The 19,474-nt window shown below is 44.3% G+C and overlaps 1 protein-coding gene across 2 annotated transcripts in view; it reads right to left on the reverse strand.

The window, feature by feature from the left end:
* Positions 1-19,474, reverse strand: part of CPXM2 (carboxypeptidase X, M14 family member 2) — a 361,124-nt gene that overhangs the window by 5,642 nt on the left and 336,008 nt on the right. For both annotated transcript variants that reach the window (XM_078644019.1, XM_078644018.1), the window contains one exon: positions 1,350-1,489. In XM_078644019.1, coding sequence (XP_078500145.1) covers positions 1,350-1,489 — 140 coding nt within the window. The remainder of the gene's footprint in view (positions 1-1,349; positions 1,490-19,474) is intronic.

Genomic DNA, 19,474 nt, shown 5'->3' on the forward strand with positions numbered 1-19,474 from the left:
GATATAATAATTTTCCACCAATACACTGATACCACCAATAACAAGATAACATCTGAATCTTGATGCTTCTCGACGACTCATATAATTGTCTGGATACAAAAGCCCTCAATACCCTTATTAAAGAGACCACAGCTTATTACTGAAAACATAATGTTATTCAAATCCAAGAGTGTTGATGGATGGACTTTATTTCCAGAGAGCAAATCCACCACCATGTTACCTGCCCAAAACCCATGGCCCTCCACCTAAAGCATAAACATCTCGGACAGCCATTTCTATGAAAGGGAGGGGGGCACACAACCCCCTCCCCAAGCCTAATAGGGTCTGAGGGACCCCTATCCCCTGGGGACAAAATGCCTATATAGGGACCAGGGGCCTGATCCCCGGAACTGACATGTATAAAAAGGGGAGGGGGCCTCGCTGCTCCCCATCCAAGACTTACAAAAGGCCCTAGGGAATCCCATCCCCCAGGGCCGTAACTAAAAACGACGGAAGGGACGGGGCCACATGCCCTGGTGAACCCCATCCCCCAGGGCCTAACTAAAAATGGAAGGGACGGGCTACGTGGCCCCACTTCCTGAGCCTTTAACCGCATCAACGCTGAGCAGATTTACCGCTCTGCGCTGACTTTTGCGGAAAACCGCGTCACATGACGAGCTGAGCTCGTCATGAGCGTACGAGAGGTGTACCTCATGACGAGCTGAGCTCGTCAGGAGCGTCGAAGGGGTTATTAGCCCCAGGGACCCCATTTCCTGGAGCTGGTTCACTAGTGTGTCCCAGGGAGCCCACCCTCGGGATACAGTGGTTTCCCTGCCCCCTGCCTGCACTGGTGCGGGCAGGTAAACTTGTGTTTGCTCCTGTCTGGCAGGAGTATTTTGAAATCTCACACTAAACGGGAGCAAACACAAAGTCTGCTCCCAGTGTGCGGGAGCTTTACAAATGCTCCCGTCAACTGGGAGCAGACTTGTATTCCGTTTCCCAGCCCACACTGATGGGGGCAGGGAAACAGATTCCTCCCAGACAGAGCAAAGATTAGGGACATTAGTAACTATCACAAAAAAACACATTATTTTCCCATTTAGAAAAGAAGAGTACATCTGCTGTTTATAAAATGAGCATGGAAGGCAGGAAATGTCTACATCTATTCCAAACTACATAGAAAAAATGTGTACAACGTAAATGTATTTCTATGGAAAATTGAAGATTGATGATGAACTTGGTGTGACCCATTGCGGTGCTTACAGCAATCTCTCTAAACAAAACCATTGCCACCAAACTCACAGGAACCACCACCACCTCCATCCACTGCACACAAGCCTCCAATTAATTGTCCACCGTGCCTAACATACCTGCTCCATGAAGACAATCAAAGATTCACGATTATTCTCCCATTCCTCTGGTAGGTCACTTTCATGAGGAAATTTATCGCATCCCAAGTATATTGACACCTCAAAGCAGTTTGTGTGCAGATAACTGAAGTCATTGATACCTGTCAGTGGAAGCAAATGAAGAAAAGAGTAAGTTGGTGTTTGAGTGACAGACTCCATATGCAACAACGGCAGCCACGTGCTGACTACATATAAAACTATATCAACAGCCCCTACTTTACTGAAAATGCCCTTTGGTATTTTCTAACCTGCGGGATATTTTTTTCATTCCTAGTGCAGTTGATATATTTTAGCCGAGGTTTTTGGACCTGGCCAAGCTAAATACCTGCCCTACCTTCTTCCATTTTTGAAGCAGGGGACAGAAAGATAACATAATTTGTTAGGGACAGTAGTAAGAAAGGTTTGCCTTAGGGTGAGGGGGTGTATTAGAGTGAGTTAAAAATACTGGCTTTCTTTAGCTGTGGGTCTACCAGTAAACAGGGTGGACTTAATTCTGCTTTTAGTCCAGAAGTCAGAGTTCACTTCTAAGGCTTGCATTCTACAAACCATTGTAACCTAGTACAATTCAATTTTTTCCCTTCAGATTAACTGGAACCGCTCATCTCAGAATGCACACAAATTCTGACAGTAATGAGTAGAAAACATGGTGCCAACATTTTGAAGCAAGCATGATTTACTACATATCTCCAATGAAAAAAAATATTTCTGGATCCCAAAGACCTATCAAGGTATTACCCTTTAGCAGGGTCCCCTTTCTTATCAAAATTCATGAAAAGGTTGTCACTTTATACGTTATGTAATGTAATGTATTAAAGCAAATAAGGATATAAGCTGTGGCAAGACACAGAAATGTGTGCTAACGGACTTGAGAGATTGTTTCTACAGGAGACAGATTAGGGTGTATTCTCAGTATTGGTGCTGCAAATATGCCCCCCATCTCAATCGTGTGGATTATGATTTTTTATTTGGGCTTCTTACAGGAAGTTGCTGGTGCCTCTGGACGATCCCTCAACCTGGGTTTGATCCTTCCTATTGAAAAGGATCTGTGATGGGAGATGCGGTGTTTACTGTCACTGCAGTTCGAAGTTTTAGGTCAGGTCACTGCAGCCCACCCCCCTAGTTATAGATACTCTTTGACACATATATGAAGCCCTTTAATGACTTACTGCGGGCAAAGCTGGGCAATATATTATGTTAATCTACTCCAGGGATAGCTTCCCTCCTAATACAGAATTTGCCTCTCATGGAAGAAAGTGTGCAAATGTGCATGTCTGTCAGCGGCCATCTTGAGGGGACCGTTGAGACATCAGATAGTGTGCACACGCTCTCAGTGGAAGCAATGCTGAACCACTACAGGCTTCTCAGGAAGGTAGAGTTGTTGTGCTCAAGTTGAAGATCTACTAATCGCACAGAAGTGCAATAACTGATTGTCCAACCCAATGCTTTTCGTTCAAGAGAGAAAAGTACTTCAGTGCACACTAGAACGGAATAATACACAAACAATAAATGCAAGATATTATTTAGGATGCTGAGCGCTTAGCTCGGAGTGCACCTCTGTTCACCAAGTCCACCCCCTGGCTCCTCCGTTTTGGTATAGGCAGTAATTCAGGGTTTTATTCAATAGTGTAATTATGGCTCAGATTGACCCTCTCCAGTATATTGCACTCAGTCTCTCACAGTTCATTTACACAGTTCTTACTGGGTTTGGTTGCACAGTACGTGCCGCCTGTGGTGGATTGAATCTGATCAGCAGCTGCCCATTTATGTCTCCGTGGATCTTCTCCTTTCCTGCCTCTGAGAAATTGTGTGCACCAGCAGCTCCGTCTGGCTTTCCTAGTGGTTTGCAGGCACATGCCAGGCAGACATGCCTTCAGTAAGTCTGTTGCTGCACATCTCCAATGGCAGCAGGCAGTGGTTTCTAAAGGCAGGGAGGCCAGCACCTTGAGACATCTGGAGCACACACGGAAACGTTGACAGGCACTCTGGATTGGTGTGGGCTGATTTCCTCATAGTGGTATGGACACGCACAGGCCAGTTTCCAATGGGCGCTGCATCAACTCACAGGCAACTTTCCAACTGGTAGTGCAGCAACAGATCTTGAAGAACCGGGTTTTAGAACCCAGCGGCACCAGGGACACGCCCAAAGTCTTCGGGTTCTCCTGTCTTGGCAAACAGAGACACGGAATACTTCTAGGTGGCGTCAGAGATCAAATTTATTAGCTGCAGCTAGTAACAGTAATCCCAGCAATACAACACGGTGTACAACTCAAGAAACTGTTCAATTTTCATAGAGCAAGACATCACCCTTTATACACAATATTCTCATTATAAATGTACACCCACTGCGCAAAATTCTGACCAATAGGACACATTTTCTAACTGAGTATCACATTAACAAAAACCCAATTTACAGTAACCCAACCCGAAAGTTAATTATTAGGAATGTCCCAAATTCAATTTCCACAAGCCAGACATTTCTACTCTGATTACGGACACACGCGGAGGCTGACTGCTGCAGGATCGATGTAGAACTTGCGTTTCCAACGAGACAAGGACACAGCGCTTCTGGGCGAGGAAAACAGCCTATGAATTTCCAGAATTCTGCTTCTCACATATACTGCCACACACCATCAGGAGCAGACCTCCCCTTTTTCATCACTAGGATACTCCAGACTTCCTAGACTTCGGAACCAACTTGATATCTTTCCTGACCTTTCGTATTTACAGCCACATAACAAATAGGAGGGGAATATTTGAACTCTACAGTCTGCCTAATCATTCCGACTGGCCAGTAGTTTACCTGGTCCGAACAGAAACTCCAATTGAATTCTCTGAGTCTACGACCACATTTTTATCAGATGGTAGGAACGCCGCTGCCTGCCAGCCTTCGTCCTTACAATATTGCTTACTATTGGAAGTGTCTCCAGTAACAGGTGTATCTCAATGATTGGTCAGCTACAGCATACTTAGAGATTTGCTTTTTCAGCCCACAATTGAGACTGTGAACCGATTCTCACATTGATTGTACGATATGAATCTGGATCTCACAAGACCGTATATATCCATGGATCAAATATATGCGCCCTGATGAAGGATCTTCTCAAATAACTTTGTGTTTCCGAAACGTGAGTCAGCGCTTTCCCCCACTGCATGACGTTCCTTGATGCTGTGATTGATTGTGAATAATTGGTTTGTCTGATAGAGAGCTTGTGGATGACTGCTAGAATGAAAGAATGAAGTGTCATGTTTTTATTGTTATATTTGTATTTGGGCTGATGTTCATTTATGCTTCCACTATCTAAAGAATTTCTGTACCCTAGAAGCTGACCTTTGTCACACATGGTCTAAATAATTTTATCATAAATAATTAACTACAAATAAATTTTTCAAAATATTTCAGCCTTTCTGTGGGTGTTCTTGGTTGATTCTCATTGATTGATCCTCCATTCTCTGGGGAAGCTCCCTTTCATGTTTATTTAGTAATTCTCCCCTGGTGGGTTGCTCCCCTTGCCTATCAGACATTAGGTTAACAGGGTCCCTCTTTCGTATTTTGGCACAAGCCGGACAAACCCATAATTGAAAGCACTACTCATGTAATGAAAAGTCGTAAGAAAAGAAACAATTCAGATGCTGATTAGGATAAGATATGTGCAAGGAAACTAAAGGTTAATGAGGTCCTGAACATTGATTGGCAATCTCAGACAACGATCAGCCAAAGAAATTGGCTTCATGAAGGGTCAGTTTCAGGTGACGGGGTCAGCGTCCTGCAGTTCACTCACAAGTCAGAAAAGGGCCTGTTTAATGCATACATGAACAATGAGGCCCATGCAACTTTGTTCATTCGGTTACCTCCACGGCCTACGTGAGGGCAACACAAAATGGCGTTATAAACAACGCAAACAAAATGGAGTCCGGTCCCGAAAACCACAGAACCTCAGACCTCCTTTTGCCATTACGTAGGCAATGACCTAAACTCACGTCAATCTGAATCCAGGTCTATATCTATTCTCATCAGGTCATCAAGGTGTTGCTGTAACATCATCTTATTATCCTTCGCTTCTCTCGGGACTGGTCTTCTCACACAGATTGTAGCACAAAGACCACAAATGGCGGGAACCCACTGGATGCGTAAGAAACACGAGAAAAAGATTGCTAGAGCCATACCAAGAAATATCAGAATCTTCCATCCCCATTTGGACAGCAGTCCCCAAAACCATCCTATCAACGACCAGTCCCCTTCGTCTACATGTATAGACTCAGCAGACTTATGTAACCTCAAGATGGCTTGGTACACTGTCGGGGCGTTATCTGGTATGAATACGCAGCAACTAGACCCGATCAATTTACATACTCCACCTCTATCTGCAAGTATGATATCTAAAGCAAAGCGGTTCTGTAATGTCATAAGGCGATCCGGTTGAAGCTCAGCTGTAATATTACTAAGAACACCTGCAGTCTCATTTATAGTGGCTTTGACCACTCTCGTAAGCTGACGAATTGTCCTACCATTCGCCATAGGACCCCAAAAGGGCAGGAAACCCTTAAAGAAGTCTCCAACTTCTTGTGCGGCAGTGTCTTTCGCATCGATAACACCTCTACCATATCTTGTCTTATGGTAGTTGAAAGCAGCTGTATACGTAGGGGGAAGCAAAAATGCCACATAACATGTGCCTGAAAAGTCAGAAGGCAACCATGTATATGCTCTATCGTGACAAACAAAATACGTGCCTTTAGCTGGCACGAACGGTGGAGATTTCTGGGAAGTATAGACATAGGTGTGAGCACACACACTCTTACCAAGCTGAGCTCTCGGATTCTGACCATTACCTTGCAGACAAAGATGACCTCGGTGGGGTACAATCCAAATAGGAGGAGACTTTTTCTGTCTCTCTTTCTCTGTCAGACTAATACTATATCTCGTCTTGTTCCAACCAACATATGCTCGTACCTCATCTTTAGGGACAGCATTATATGCATCAATATCTCTGACCATATCTACTATTCCCTGTATCAAAGCATTATTATTCGCATTATCTTTGACAGAACGTACAGGAGATGCTTCATTCGCATAGATAAACATTGATCGGAATGCCCATACTGACCCATTAGGCGAAAAAGGCAAAACCAAATATGGCATTCCCTTATCTGTCGTATGTGGCATAAGACCACACACCCAACAATTCGTGGTATTTACAACTAGCTGATGCTGATGTAACATCTGTATATACGAATTGTTCACTAATTCTAATCTTCGTGTCTGTTCATGTTCAGGCAACGTATGAAACTCATGTGGGGAAACAGTAGGAAAAGAAAGAGTAGGTTGGGAGGTAGATGCAAGTGTCTGTTGGGATGCATAGAAAATCCAACCCACACAAACCAACGTAATGTTCAAAAGCATAAGAAAACACATTATTAAAAAACATTTGCTACAAACCAATATACACATTTGCACTCTGAAATCAACTCTTTTAACACCGTTGTCGGACTCAAAAGACTCCATCCTCTAACGTGCTGCTCACGGCAATTTTCCTTCTTCACTTAAGTGTGCGTCAAGATCGTACTAACGACCCTAAACCACAGACCTTGTGTCAATACGCGGCTCACCCCTTATGAACTTATACCGTGACCCTGCAGCTGAGTCCGGATGGTGACTCGAAAAAGAAAGAGTAAAAAAGTCTCTTGATCTGACAATGTGTAATTCACTATATAAAAAAATTCAGATTTATTTGTCCATTTCAAACTCTGGACAACCAAAAACTATTTTGTATGGGCTAAGTCCCACACGAGAATGCACTGTCGTCCTTGTTGACAAAAGAGCCAACAGCAAGGCATCCGGCCATGTAAGACCAGTGCTCGCTTGTACCGTAGCTATTTTCAGCTTCAATGTACCATTGTAACATACAACAAGTCCAGCAGACTGGGGGTGATTCGCTGCGTGGAACTTCTGCCTGATACCCAAACCAACGCATACTTTTTTCATGATTTGACCCACGAATTCACTCCCATTGTCCGACCATAGAATTCTCGGCATACCAAATCTAGGGAAATACTCTTTGAGCAGAACCTTGGCTGTAGACAAGGCAGTATTATCCTTTAGGGGGTAGGCCTCTATCCATCTGGAAAAGGCGCAAACAACCACAAGGACATACTTCAAATTATTACATCTCTCCATGTGAATGTAATCTAGCTGTATCCCTTCAAATGGATACATCGGAGGAGCAAAATGACCAGCTGGAGTTGGAGTTCCCTTGCCAGGATTATACTTCAGACAAATCATACAATGCTTCACAACATTCTCAGCACATTTAGGAATTCCAGCATTCTGCCATACTGGAGCCAACAACTTACATATCCCTTTCGAACTGATGTGAGCCATTCCATGCGCCATAGTAACCAGTGGGAGCACGTACGCATCAGGCAACAACCATCGCTGGTGTTCTGACAACTCAACCCAACAACCTGTCGAATCCAACATACCCGTACTCTCTCTCCACGTACTCACTTCTTTCTCTGTAGCTTCAGCCTGAATCATCTTCACGCTTTCTATTGTGTCTTCACACATTTCACTTTCCACAACCCATCTTGCAGGACCTGCCACATACATACGGCTCATCATGTCTCTCGCCGTTTCCTTCGCAACTTCATCCGCAAACGCATTCCCTCGACCTACATCATCCACAACTTTCTTATGCGCACTACACTTCACAATTGCAATCTGCTTTGGGAGAGCAAGAGATTCCAAAAGTTCATTCACTAACTGCCCATGCTGAATTTTTGTGCCATGGGAAGTAAGGAATCCTCTTTCTCTTCACAAACGTCCAAAACTATGGGCAACACCAAACGCATACTGGCTATCAGTATAAACATTCACTCGCTTTCCTTCTGACGACACACACGCTCTTGTCAATGCAATCAACTCTGCTGCTTGCGCAGAATTCTGTGCTATGCGTGCTGTTTCAACAACTGTATGTAAAGTTGTGACGGCATATGCTGCAGTCGTTTCACCATTCGGAAGCTTAAAACACAAACCATCTACCCATAAGGTACCATCAACATCCGTAAGGGGAGTATCCCTTAAGTCAATTCTAGCTTTCGTTTCTTCCTCTGTACAAAGAAAACAATCATGCTGTTCTTAAGCATCCGTCTCTGTAGAGATCGGCAACAACGTAGCTGGATTCAACACATTACATCTTTTGATGTGAACATGGCTAGCCAATAGTGTCAACTCATAACCTGAAAGACGTGCACTAGTAAGGTGCTGAGTCTTGGTCCTGTTCAATAAGGTATCCACTGCATGTTGGACCATCACAATCAACGTATTATCCAATACCAAACCAGCAGACTGTCGGATAGAAACAGCCGCTACCGCTGTAGCTCTCAAACAGCTCGGCAACGCTTTAGCTACCGGATCTAACGTCGCTGAAAAATACGCACATGGGCGTTGCTTGTCTCCAAACTGTTGAGTCAACACTGACAATGCACAACCTTCTCTCTCGTAAACATACAACGTGAAAGGCTTACTGTAGTCCGGAGTACCCAATACCAGAGCCGAACAGAATGCATCACGTAATTCAGAAAAACTTTTCGGACACTCATCAGACCAAGGGAGAGGATGCGGAGTATCTTTAAGAGTCAGCGCCAACACAGGTTTCACTAGCAGGGAAAAATTAGGGATCCATTGCCTACAATACGAGGTGATACCTAAGAAAGCACGCACCTCTCTCTGTGTGGATGGTACACTCATTTGCGCAATCACTTGAATTTGTTCTGGGGTCAACCTTCTTCCCTCCTTCGACAAGAGATGACCTAAGTAGGTTACTTCTTGTCGGCAATACTGTAACTTGGAAGGTGACACTTTATGGTGAAGGTCAGACAAATATCGTAACAAAGAAAGAGTAGCCTCTTTACAAATCTCTTCGTCATCAGCGGCAACCAACAGGTCATCAACGTACTGGATAAGAGTAGCACCAGTAAGCAACACAAAACCATCAAGCTGAGTTTTCAACGCCTGACTATAGATGGAGGGACTTTCACAATAACCTTGGGGAGCTCTCTTAAAGCGGAAGCTTCGTCCTCCTAAAGAGAAGCCAAAAATATCCCTACTCTCCTCAGCAATCGCAATGCTAAAGAAAGCATTCTTTAGGTCGATAACAGAAAACCAGGCTGCTGAAGCAGGAATCAGAGTCAACAAAGCAGTGATATCCGGGACAACAGGAAACTGTGGCACCACAATCTTGTTTACCTCTCGAAGGTCGATCACAAACCGGTACAAAGGTGGCTGAGAAGCATCAGTACGCTTAAGGACAGGCAAAACAGGACTGTTACACACATTACCTCTTGTTTCTACAACTACACCCTTCTTAACCAGATCATAGACAATCGCTAATAGAGCTCTCTCGCCATCACTAGATATTTTATACTGTGGGATACGAGGTAGCCTAGCATTCGATTTGAGGGTGACAACATAGGGCCGAATCTGCAAAAGACCAACATCATTAGGACCTGTAGCCCAAAGTGTATCAGGAAGAGAACGCAATTCCAGTGGAAGACAATCTTTAGACACATACATCAGGGAAATCACTTTCTTACCAAGGGTAAGTTGTACTCCCGAAGGAGAACAATGTAATGTCGCATACAATCTTTTCAGCAAGTCCAAACCCAACAGATTCTCATTACAACCAGTCGTCAAAATATGAGGAGTTTCCAATTCACAAGGGCCAGTAGAAAGGGGCAAAGGATTAGAAATCGGGTTACAAACTGGGGCGCCTGAAAATCCTACGGAAACATTGGTCAAGCCAGACAAAGGGGCGCCAGGAAGTTTAGAGTGCATAATAGAACTCTTTGTCGCACCGGTATCCAAAAGAAAAGGTTGAACCACACCTGATGTAGTCACTTCAACATAAGGTCCACTCTGATCTACTGGAACTGACACTACTCCCTCTCTTTGCCCATGGCTGTCCTAACTATCATTATAACCAGCACTCTCACTCTCGACTTAATAATCATCAACATAGTACTGTGCAGACTGACCACTCAGAACATTCTGTCTGTCAAAATAATTTGCAGAATTCTGAAGGGAAGAGGAACGCTAATTCTGGGGTAACACACCACGTCCCCTACCCCTAGGAGCTTGCTGGAAACCACCACAACCTCTCTGACCAGATACGCCATTCGCACGTTGTAACAAAGCCGGGCAACTATTCTTGAAATGACCTTCCTCTCTGCAATAAGCACACTGATTAGGACCAGGAAAGAATCGCGGAGCATAAGGCTCAGGTTTCTGTAACAATCTCTGAAACTGTGGAGGTTGCTGAAACTGAGGCTGATTCTGACGAGGCGGATAAGCTTGCTGCAAAAGAACCTTCGTCTTTAAATCTTTAGTTTTCTTCTCTGCTTTATCCTTCTCATCTTTATCCCTATTCTCATAATATTGTGCAGTAGCCAATATCTGGGCTGACGAAGAAACAGCCCATGAACTCTCAGAGTCCTTTAACTTATTAGAAAGCTCGGGAAGCAAATTAAAGACAAATTTGTCCACGAACAATCTTTGACCACCTTCCGTACTCATATCCTGACCACTATGATCGATAAACGTCTCTTCAAACCTTGTGAAGAAATCGGACACGCTCTCATCTTTCTTTTGCTTACATGCTGCTAACTTATCCCAATTCACTCGCAAAGCAGGCATCATAGTTTCATGAGATTAATAATTCTACCAGGTAATTCTGAAACTAAAGGCTCAGGTTTAGCACCTCCAACCTATCTACCATCTGCGGCAACAATATTAGCCCATGTATCACCTAATTCTGCCACATGATTCTCATGATGAATCTTCGCCCACAAAGGTGAGGAACTACATTACCCATTAACATATCTATGTCAGCTAAATTCATAATTCACGCTTCAACTGTCTGGGACAACTCCTTATAATAACCAGCAGGATTCTTACGAGGGTCAGGTAAGGTCTGCTAAAGAGCCAAGACCTCGGCTCTCTTCCATAGAACATGTACCCATACTCGCTGAAAATGGGCCTCTACGGCCTGAATACCCTGATTAACATTAGCAGCAACTGCCTCTTCCATACAGGGGGAACTTCTCTCATAGGATACTGCTTCACTTTCCTCCTGACAGAAGGATCAGGTTCGTACAATGGCTGAGACGGGAGTCTAGTTCTGAAGGCAAGTATCGTCTCTACAGCATCAGTAACATCAGAGTCCACTATCGTCCCTTTAGCAAACACTGACTGAACATCAAGCACTTCCTGCGGAATCAGACCCAACTTATTATCTTCCCATTCCTGTCGCAGAAAAGCACACATTACATCAAAACCATACCTTTGCTTAGGCGGCTCCCACTGAAAGAAAACATCCATAACTGCTGTCAAATTATACCTAGAAGCATTTAAAATCCATCTACGAGCCAATAAATCCAACACCGCACGCTCTTCGGAACTAGGAAGCTGACTACGACTCTGCTTACGTTCCGAAACAGGAGTCATACTCAGTGGCCCAAACAATGGAGACAACAGATTAACAACAGTTTCTGTCATTCATTTTCGAGCAGAAGGAGAAAAAGTAGGCGTAAAAACAGGAAAGTTAAAATCTTGAGACAAAGTAGGAACAAGAGCAGTAGGAGTCTGAGATGCAGAAGCAGAAGGCAAAGGAGTTTGAGGCAAAGCTGGAAGCAAAGCTTGCGACCCTAGAGTGGGTTGCGCAGTAGGAGGCAAAACCATCTGTGGAGCACCGGGTGGCTGAACAACAGCAGGAGGTTGAACAACAAAGGGCAGAACAACCTGGGGTAATGGAGGCGCAGTAGCACCCTGCACATAAGGAGGTGGCAATCTCAGTAAATGATCTTTTTTAGGGTCTTCCGTCACTTTCGGAGGAGAAGACGGCAAGGCCGGATAACATTTATCTATGGCCATGCAACGCTGTCTATCTAAAACTTCACACACTCTATCTTCCTCATCTGACTTAAACTGCCTAGCAGCTTGTAGTACTGACATATTCTTATCTTTCCTATCTCTCTTTGCTTGCTTAATTTCTCGCTGTTTGGCTTCCTTTCGCCAAAGGCGGAAAGAGTCAAACATTGCCTGCCGGGCTTTCTTCTTAAATAGCGCAACTTCCAGATTATCTAAAATATTTAATTCGAAACTACCATGTTGGGGCCATCGTAAAACACCGTCGTGGGAGCGACCCACTTATACTTAACCAAATATCTGTCACGCCACCAGAAGACCGTCTATCGTCTCGCTTTACAAAGGATCAATCAAGGGTCCAAGACAGGGCGACAGTCAGGGCAGCAGTCCTTCGTAGCCGCTGGAAAGCGGGAAGCCTCGCAGAAAAGACCTTCGGTCCACGTCAACATGCAGGGGTCAATGAAGTGGCGGCCTTCCTCCAGAATTTCCTCACGTGGCTCCTCACGATCCTCGGGCTTGGACCGGTACTGCTGAAGTTGCCCCACCGTTGGGCGCCAACTGAAGAACCGGGTTTTAGAACCCAGCGGCGCCAGGGACACGCCCAAAGTCTTCGGGTTCTCCTGTCTTGGCAAACAGAGACACGGAATACTTCTAGGTGGCGTCAGAGATCCAATTTATTAGCTGCAGCTAGTAACAGTAATCCCAGCAATACAACACGGTGTACAACTCAAGAAACTGTTCAATTTTTATAGAGCAAGACATCACCTTTTATACACAATATTCTCATTATAAATGTACACCCACTGCGCAAAATTAGGACACATTTTCTAACTGAGTATCACATTAACAAAAACCCAATTTACAGTAACCCAACCCAAAAGTTAATTATTAGGAATGTCCCAAATTCGATTTCCACAAGCCGGACAAACCCATAATTGAAAGCACTACCCATGTAATGAAAAGTCGTAAGGAAAGAAACAATTCAGATGCTGATTAGGATAAAATATGTGCAAGGAAACTAAAGGTTAACGAGGTCCTGAACATTGATTGGCAATCTCAGACAACGATCAGCCAGAGAAATTGGCTTCGTGAAGGGTCAGTTTCGGGTGATGGGGTCAGCGTCCTTAAGTTCACTCACAAGTCAGAAAAGGGCCTGTTTAATGCATGCATGAACAATGAGGCCCATGCAACTTTGTTCCTCCACGACCTACGTGAGGGCAACACAAAATGGCGTTATGAACAACGCAAACAAAATGGAGTCCGGTCCCGAAAACCACGGAACCTCAATCTTCGTCTGGGCAACAAGGCAACACTCAGGCTTTACTTTCTCTGGTTACTATGGATGAGTAAAACCAAAGCCTCTTCTAGGCACTGCAGCTGGGTATAAGCAGCTCTTCTGGACAGATAAGCAGCTCTTCCAGTAAGGGTAGATTCAAGTAATGGTCCCTGTCCTCTAGGATGCTGGCTGCCAGGCAAACACTAGCTCTGGCTGCACAGTAGTCCTCTAAATGCTCTGGAGAGAACTCCCTTGGTCATAGAGAACTTGGAACTGGAACAAGAAGTTGAGTTTTAATGTCCCACTTTATTACATCAAAAAGAGACAGCAGATGTGTCACTTTCAGAACCGCTTTGGGGTGATTCTGCTTTCAAGTGTCCTTTCCATTCTACTGTCCATATGCAGCCTTTGTGTAGAGTGATGCATCTCATATCTGGATAGTCTCTAACCTGTAACACCTATCAGAAAGGTGCACAGAGGTGGAGCTTTTCTGCATTTGGCCTGAGTGCTTAGGGGAAAGCAAACAGCTGGGCCTCACTTAAGGATCCCCTTTACCTTGCACAACAGAGTCTGCATTCCCACTCTTCAGCCCTAACAAACCAAACTGGATAACAATATGAATGTAGTATAAGATTTATTCGAGATGAATCTCATAAAAGCACAACATACAAACAATTCATTACAAATAACAACTAATACATTCATCAATATACATATACAATTTCTAAAACAGTTGTGCAAGCAAATACGATAGTATGTAATACAAATTATACATAAATATAAAACCAAATTACATTAAAAATCACATTAAAATTACATAAGTGAACTACGTTTAACAAACCCTACTATCGACCTCCTCCTAATGGACAAAGCCCACCCCAAATATTTAGCCACTCCAAGTGCAATCGGCTCATCAGTGGATGTACATAGAATTCTCATAGCCACTGCACTACATCGTGTCCCAAGATTTTTGCAAACTCGGGTTAGCCAAACCCTCCTTGGTAACGAATAAGCATTACAGACAAATAAAAAATGACCTAGACTTTCAGTAGCAGCTTTACACACCGGGCAGCACTTAGAGGTCAAATTCTGCCATCCTGCAGTCAATGTTTTTAAAGGAAGGGATCCAGACCTTAATTGGAAATATAACTTCCTGTCCATTGGGGCAGTAATACTGTCCCAATAGTTTTCCAATATCGGACAGATTTTAACTTCCAAAAAGCGGCCAGCCATAGAATCAGATCTCGTGCCCCTCAAAAGGCTACTATCAACCCAATCCCAATATTGCGACTTGAGGGTTTCTTTGCTTGGGAAGACTTCACCCTGGGGATTATCCCACAGATTAGAAAGGCCCAATTTAATTAACAAGGACCTTACGTTTTTTAACCAATTAATCTTGTGAAATTTGTCTTCCTTGATAATTGCCAGGAATCCATCTGCATAATGTTTAATCTCTGGAGTTGTCCAGAGACGTCTCCAGTGAAGAATGGGGCGCAATCTTGCTCTATCACTGATTGATCATCTGCCTAGGTCGGAAAACAATGGAATTAAAGGGGTGCTCTGGGGTACACCCGTAATTCCTCTAAGAAACCTATTTTCTGATGTCTGTAAGGCAGATAGGTTATCCCAAGCCCACAGCTCTGCCCCATAGAGGGCCGCACCTAGGGCCTTTACATCATACACTATAAGGACAGGCTTGATGGGTTTTGTTTTGGATTTCCTATGTTCCCCCCGCAATGCCCCCGAGATTTGTTGGTGTTTTAGTGCTGTTTTTTCCAGATGATGTAACCAGCCCGAGCCATCTGTTATTTGGACCCCTAGATATGTAAATTCGCTAACCACCTCTAGCTTGATGTTGTTCAAAAATACCCTGGGGTGGGTTTTATGGCGCGGAGAAAAGACCATTAGCTTCATCTTGCCCACATTAACTTCAAGGCCATGCTCTTTACAGAAATCATCAAATATATTTAGGGCAAGCTGTAGACCTGCAGGAGTCTTAGACATAATTAGTGTGTCGTCAGCGAACATCAGGATCGGGACCCTGACGCCCGCTAACGAAGGTGCATCTACACTAACATCTATCATCCTCCCCACAATCCCATTAATAAATAGTGAGAATAGTAGGGGTGCCATTGCACAGCCTTGTCGGACCCCCCTTTCTACCGGGAAGTCTGAGGATGCCTCGCCCTTCCCACCCCACTGGACCCTAGCAAAGTTACATTCATGCAATCGCATGATAAGGGTAAGGAGTTCAGCTGGTATGGCTAATTTATGTAACACCATCCATAGCTTTTGCCTTGGGACCAAATCAAAGGCTGCCCGCAAGTCGACAAATGCAACATACAGGCAGCCTTTGACAAGCAATACCGCCCTCCACCGCAAAATGGTAAAACGAAAGACTTGGTCGATTGTGCTGGTGGCCCGCCTGAATCCTGCCTGGTAGGGGGATAGGGCATTATTGTCGTCCACCCAGTCCATAAGCTGATTTACAACCATTTTCCCCAGAGCTTTTTGTATGGTTGCAATCAAGCTTATTGGTCTGTAATTAGCTGGGAGAGATCGATCTCCTTTTTTGTGGATGGGTATAATAATAGCACCTTGCCACAGCTCCGGGACCACCCCACCCTTGGCAATTGCATTACTTAATAATAGAACATACCCCGCCCACTTTTTCATGTCGTGTTTAAAGACATCTGACGGTATTCCGTCTAACCCCGGTGCCCTCCCCCCTTTAACTGAGCAAATAGCTAATTCCACTTCTTTGAGAGAAAACAAGTTCTCAGTAGCAAAAACTGGCGGTAACACCTCCACTAACCCATCCTTCTTTGCATCAGCATATTGAGGTCTAAAATACTAAACCCAGGCTTCTTCAGCTACGTTGTTATCTGGCCTATCAGGGGTACCGCCTCTACCCCACTTTATTATCTTCCAAAAAAGCCTGGAATCCTTACTACTGGAAGCCTCTTTTAACTCTGCCCAGTGCTCTTCATCCCATTGTCTCTTAGCCTGGAGGATACATATATTGTAGGATTTTCTGGCTACACTAATCTTAGCCTTATCTCTTGCTCTAATCGCATGACCCAGTGCCAATCGAGCTGCCCTACACTGTCTGTTAAACCACCTGGCCGCTTTAGAAGGTCTTTTACTTTTAGCACTTAATGATTGCATAAAGTGTGGTCTTAGGAGGCGGAAAAGCTCATTATGAATATCTGTGATTTCCCTGGAACCAGGGATTATAGGTTTTGCCGCTTCCATAGAAATAAGAGCCCTATCAACCTCAGCATTAATGATAATCATAGATTCTTCATTTGCTAAGACACTTGGCCATTTCAACCTTCGCATGTTATTGGCCATTATTGGGAGTTGTTCATTTCTTGTATACATGTTATAAGGCCCCACACTCCACCATTTATGGGTCACACAAAGGGGATTGTGATCGCTTTCCAATCTACCATGGATGACCATATCAAAAACCCCCTGCCAGAGTGAGAGACTACATATAACATAGTCTATTCTACTCCTACTATGGCCATTATCAAAAGTACAAACACCTTCTTTGTCCCCTGGTGTCCTCCAGTTTAGAGCTCTTAACCCGTACTCCAAACACATTGCATTTAACAGCAATACGTCCTTCGTCCACCGCTTTATAGGATCTATGCTCAAGGATGGAATACCCCAAAGCATATCCTCATCCTGGCCTAGGGAATATGAATGTTAATCAGGAGTCTTGTATCTTCTTCTGTCACCTCAGTATGTAGGTTTCCTTCCTTCTCCTTCATGAAAGCCAGAAATGCACTTCCACTGCCTGTGGAAACAACCTAAGCTACATATTATGGAACAGGCCAGGCTATGGGTATCCTGAATGGATCTCAGGGCCTCCATTATTATGGTTCATTCACACACGCAGGGTACACATGCAAACACACACAACATTTACTTGAGATATTAGAACTAGGATAAGAGTAAGCACATAGAAGCAGTACTTTACATGAGTGGCCCATCAGGGCTTTACTCCAGTGACACAGATAAAAAAGTCTGTGTGCAATATGAATTCACAGATCATTGTACTCTACCACCACTGCTCTATGTGCTATATCTATGACGGGGGAAGTAGTCAGTTTCCTGTCAACTAAAGCAAGCTTGGTGTGATCCTCTAGGTCACAGTACAGGTTTAGGACATCACTCATTTAAAGTGATAGGCCTAGGCCGCTGTGCAATGCGAGATTAGGGTGACAATATGAGCAAAATCAAAAGCAAAGTTATCAGATGCTCGTAGTTTGGCACTCAGGACAGGGGTCCAGGACTGTGCACCATGCAAGGAATATTCCTGTACCAAAACTTATAATGATTTTATGTTGATAGATAGGTTGCGGTGTTGGGGCTTCCCTCAACCCGTAAAGCCACAAGCGACCGCGCCTCTGCACCATGGTTTATGGAGACCCTTAGAAAAAGCAGGAGTGCCTGCAAACGCTTAGAGAGAGTCTGGCGAACCAAGTACGACTCTAAGGATAAAGGATAAAGCCATATATAAGCAAGCTTTGAAAGCTTATTTTAACGATGTGCGGGCTGAAAAGAGATATTTCTTTACTTTAAAAATAAAAGGGGCCGCAAATAAAAGTAAAGAAATATTTAAAATTGTTAATGATTTTTCATCTCCCAGTGCTGTTACCAAGGCTTTCACTCCCACCTCCAGTTGGGTTCATCGGATGGCCGGCTTCTTTCACGATAAAATCCACCTGATTCAACAGTCATTTGCCCTTAAGGTCACTACCGAAACTGATGAGACATGGAGTGCCTTGCCCCTTGGGACTAGTTGCGCACTTTCCCAATTTCCCCCTATTTCCTTACAAAAATCCTTGGACATCATGCTTACTCTGAAGTCGGGCTACCCTTTTGACCCCTGCCCAGCAAGTATTCTGGAAAAGATTGCGGAACCTTTAACTCCGCAGTCAATTTTGTTCTTAATTCGTCACTTGGACATGGGACGGTACCCAGTTGCTGGAAAAGGGCAAAAATTGTCCCCCTCCTGAAAAAACCCACAGCGGACCCTGCGGTCGCATCTAACTACAGGTCAATTTCCCCGATTCCCTTCTTTTGTAAGGTCCTGGAGAAGTACGTTAACTCTGTGTTAACTGACTACATAGAAGGAAACTATATGCTTCATGACAGTCAGTCGGGCTTTAGAACTACTCTAAGTACAGAAACAGCCCTATTGGAGGTTTCAAAAACCATTAAAGCTCGAATGGACAAAGGGGGCAGTGCTGTCTTAATCTTGATGAATCTATCCGCAGCCTTTGACACCGTGCCTCATGACCGGCTTCTGCGCAGGTTAGCAAAGTGTGGTGTCGGGGGCACGGTGTACAATTGGTTTGCTTCCTTCCTCACGGAGCGGCAGCAGGAAATTTGGTCTCCACCATTTACAGTGGCCATTCCTCCAATGCAAGTGGGGGTCCCGCAGGGCTCCATTTTGAGCCCCACTCTTTTTAATATTTATATGGCCCCTCTTGCTCGTCTGGCAGAACTGCATGGAGCAAAGATTATTTCCGATGCCGACGATACTCAACTCCTGTTCACTTGTGACAAAGGTGCGAGTTTTTGTGGAAGGGAGATAAATAAATGTTTAACAGAGGTTTTCTCTTGGCTGCGACTTAACCAGCTTAATTGTAATCCAGAAAAATCCGAAATCATGTTTTTCGGCTGCACCCCTTGTGTGGACTGGATTTCATGGTGGCCCGGCGACATGTCCCCTCCTTCGGTCCCAGTTGGCATGGTTAAAAACTTGGGAGTCAAGCTAGACTCGAGTCTAGCAATGAAGGCCCAAATTCAAGCGGTCGCTGGTACTTGCTTCGGCTTCATAAGAATCATCAAAAACTTTCTTCCCCTCCTCTTGGT

This window comes from Lissotriton helveticus, chromosome 5_1, assembly GCF_964261635.1.
Source record: "Lissotriton helveticus chromosome 5_1, aLisHel1.1, whole genome shotgun sequence".
Lineage (NCBI taxonomy): Eukaryota > Metazoa > Chordata > Amphibia > Caudata > Salamandridae > Lissotriton > Lissotriton helveticus.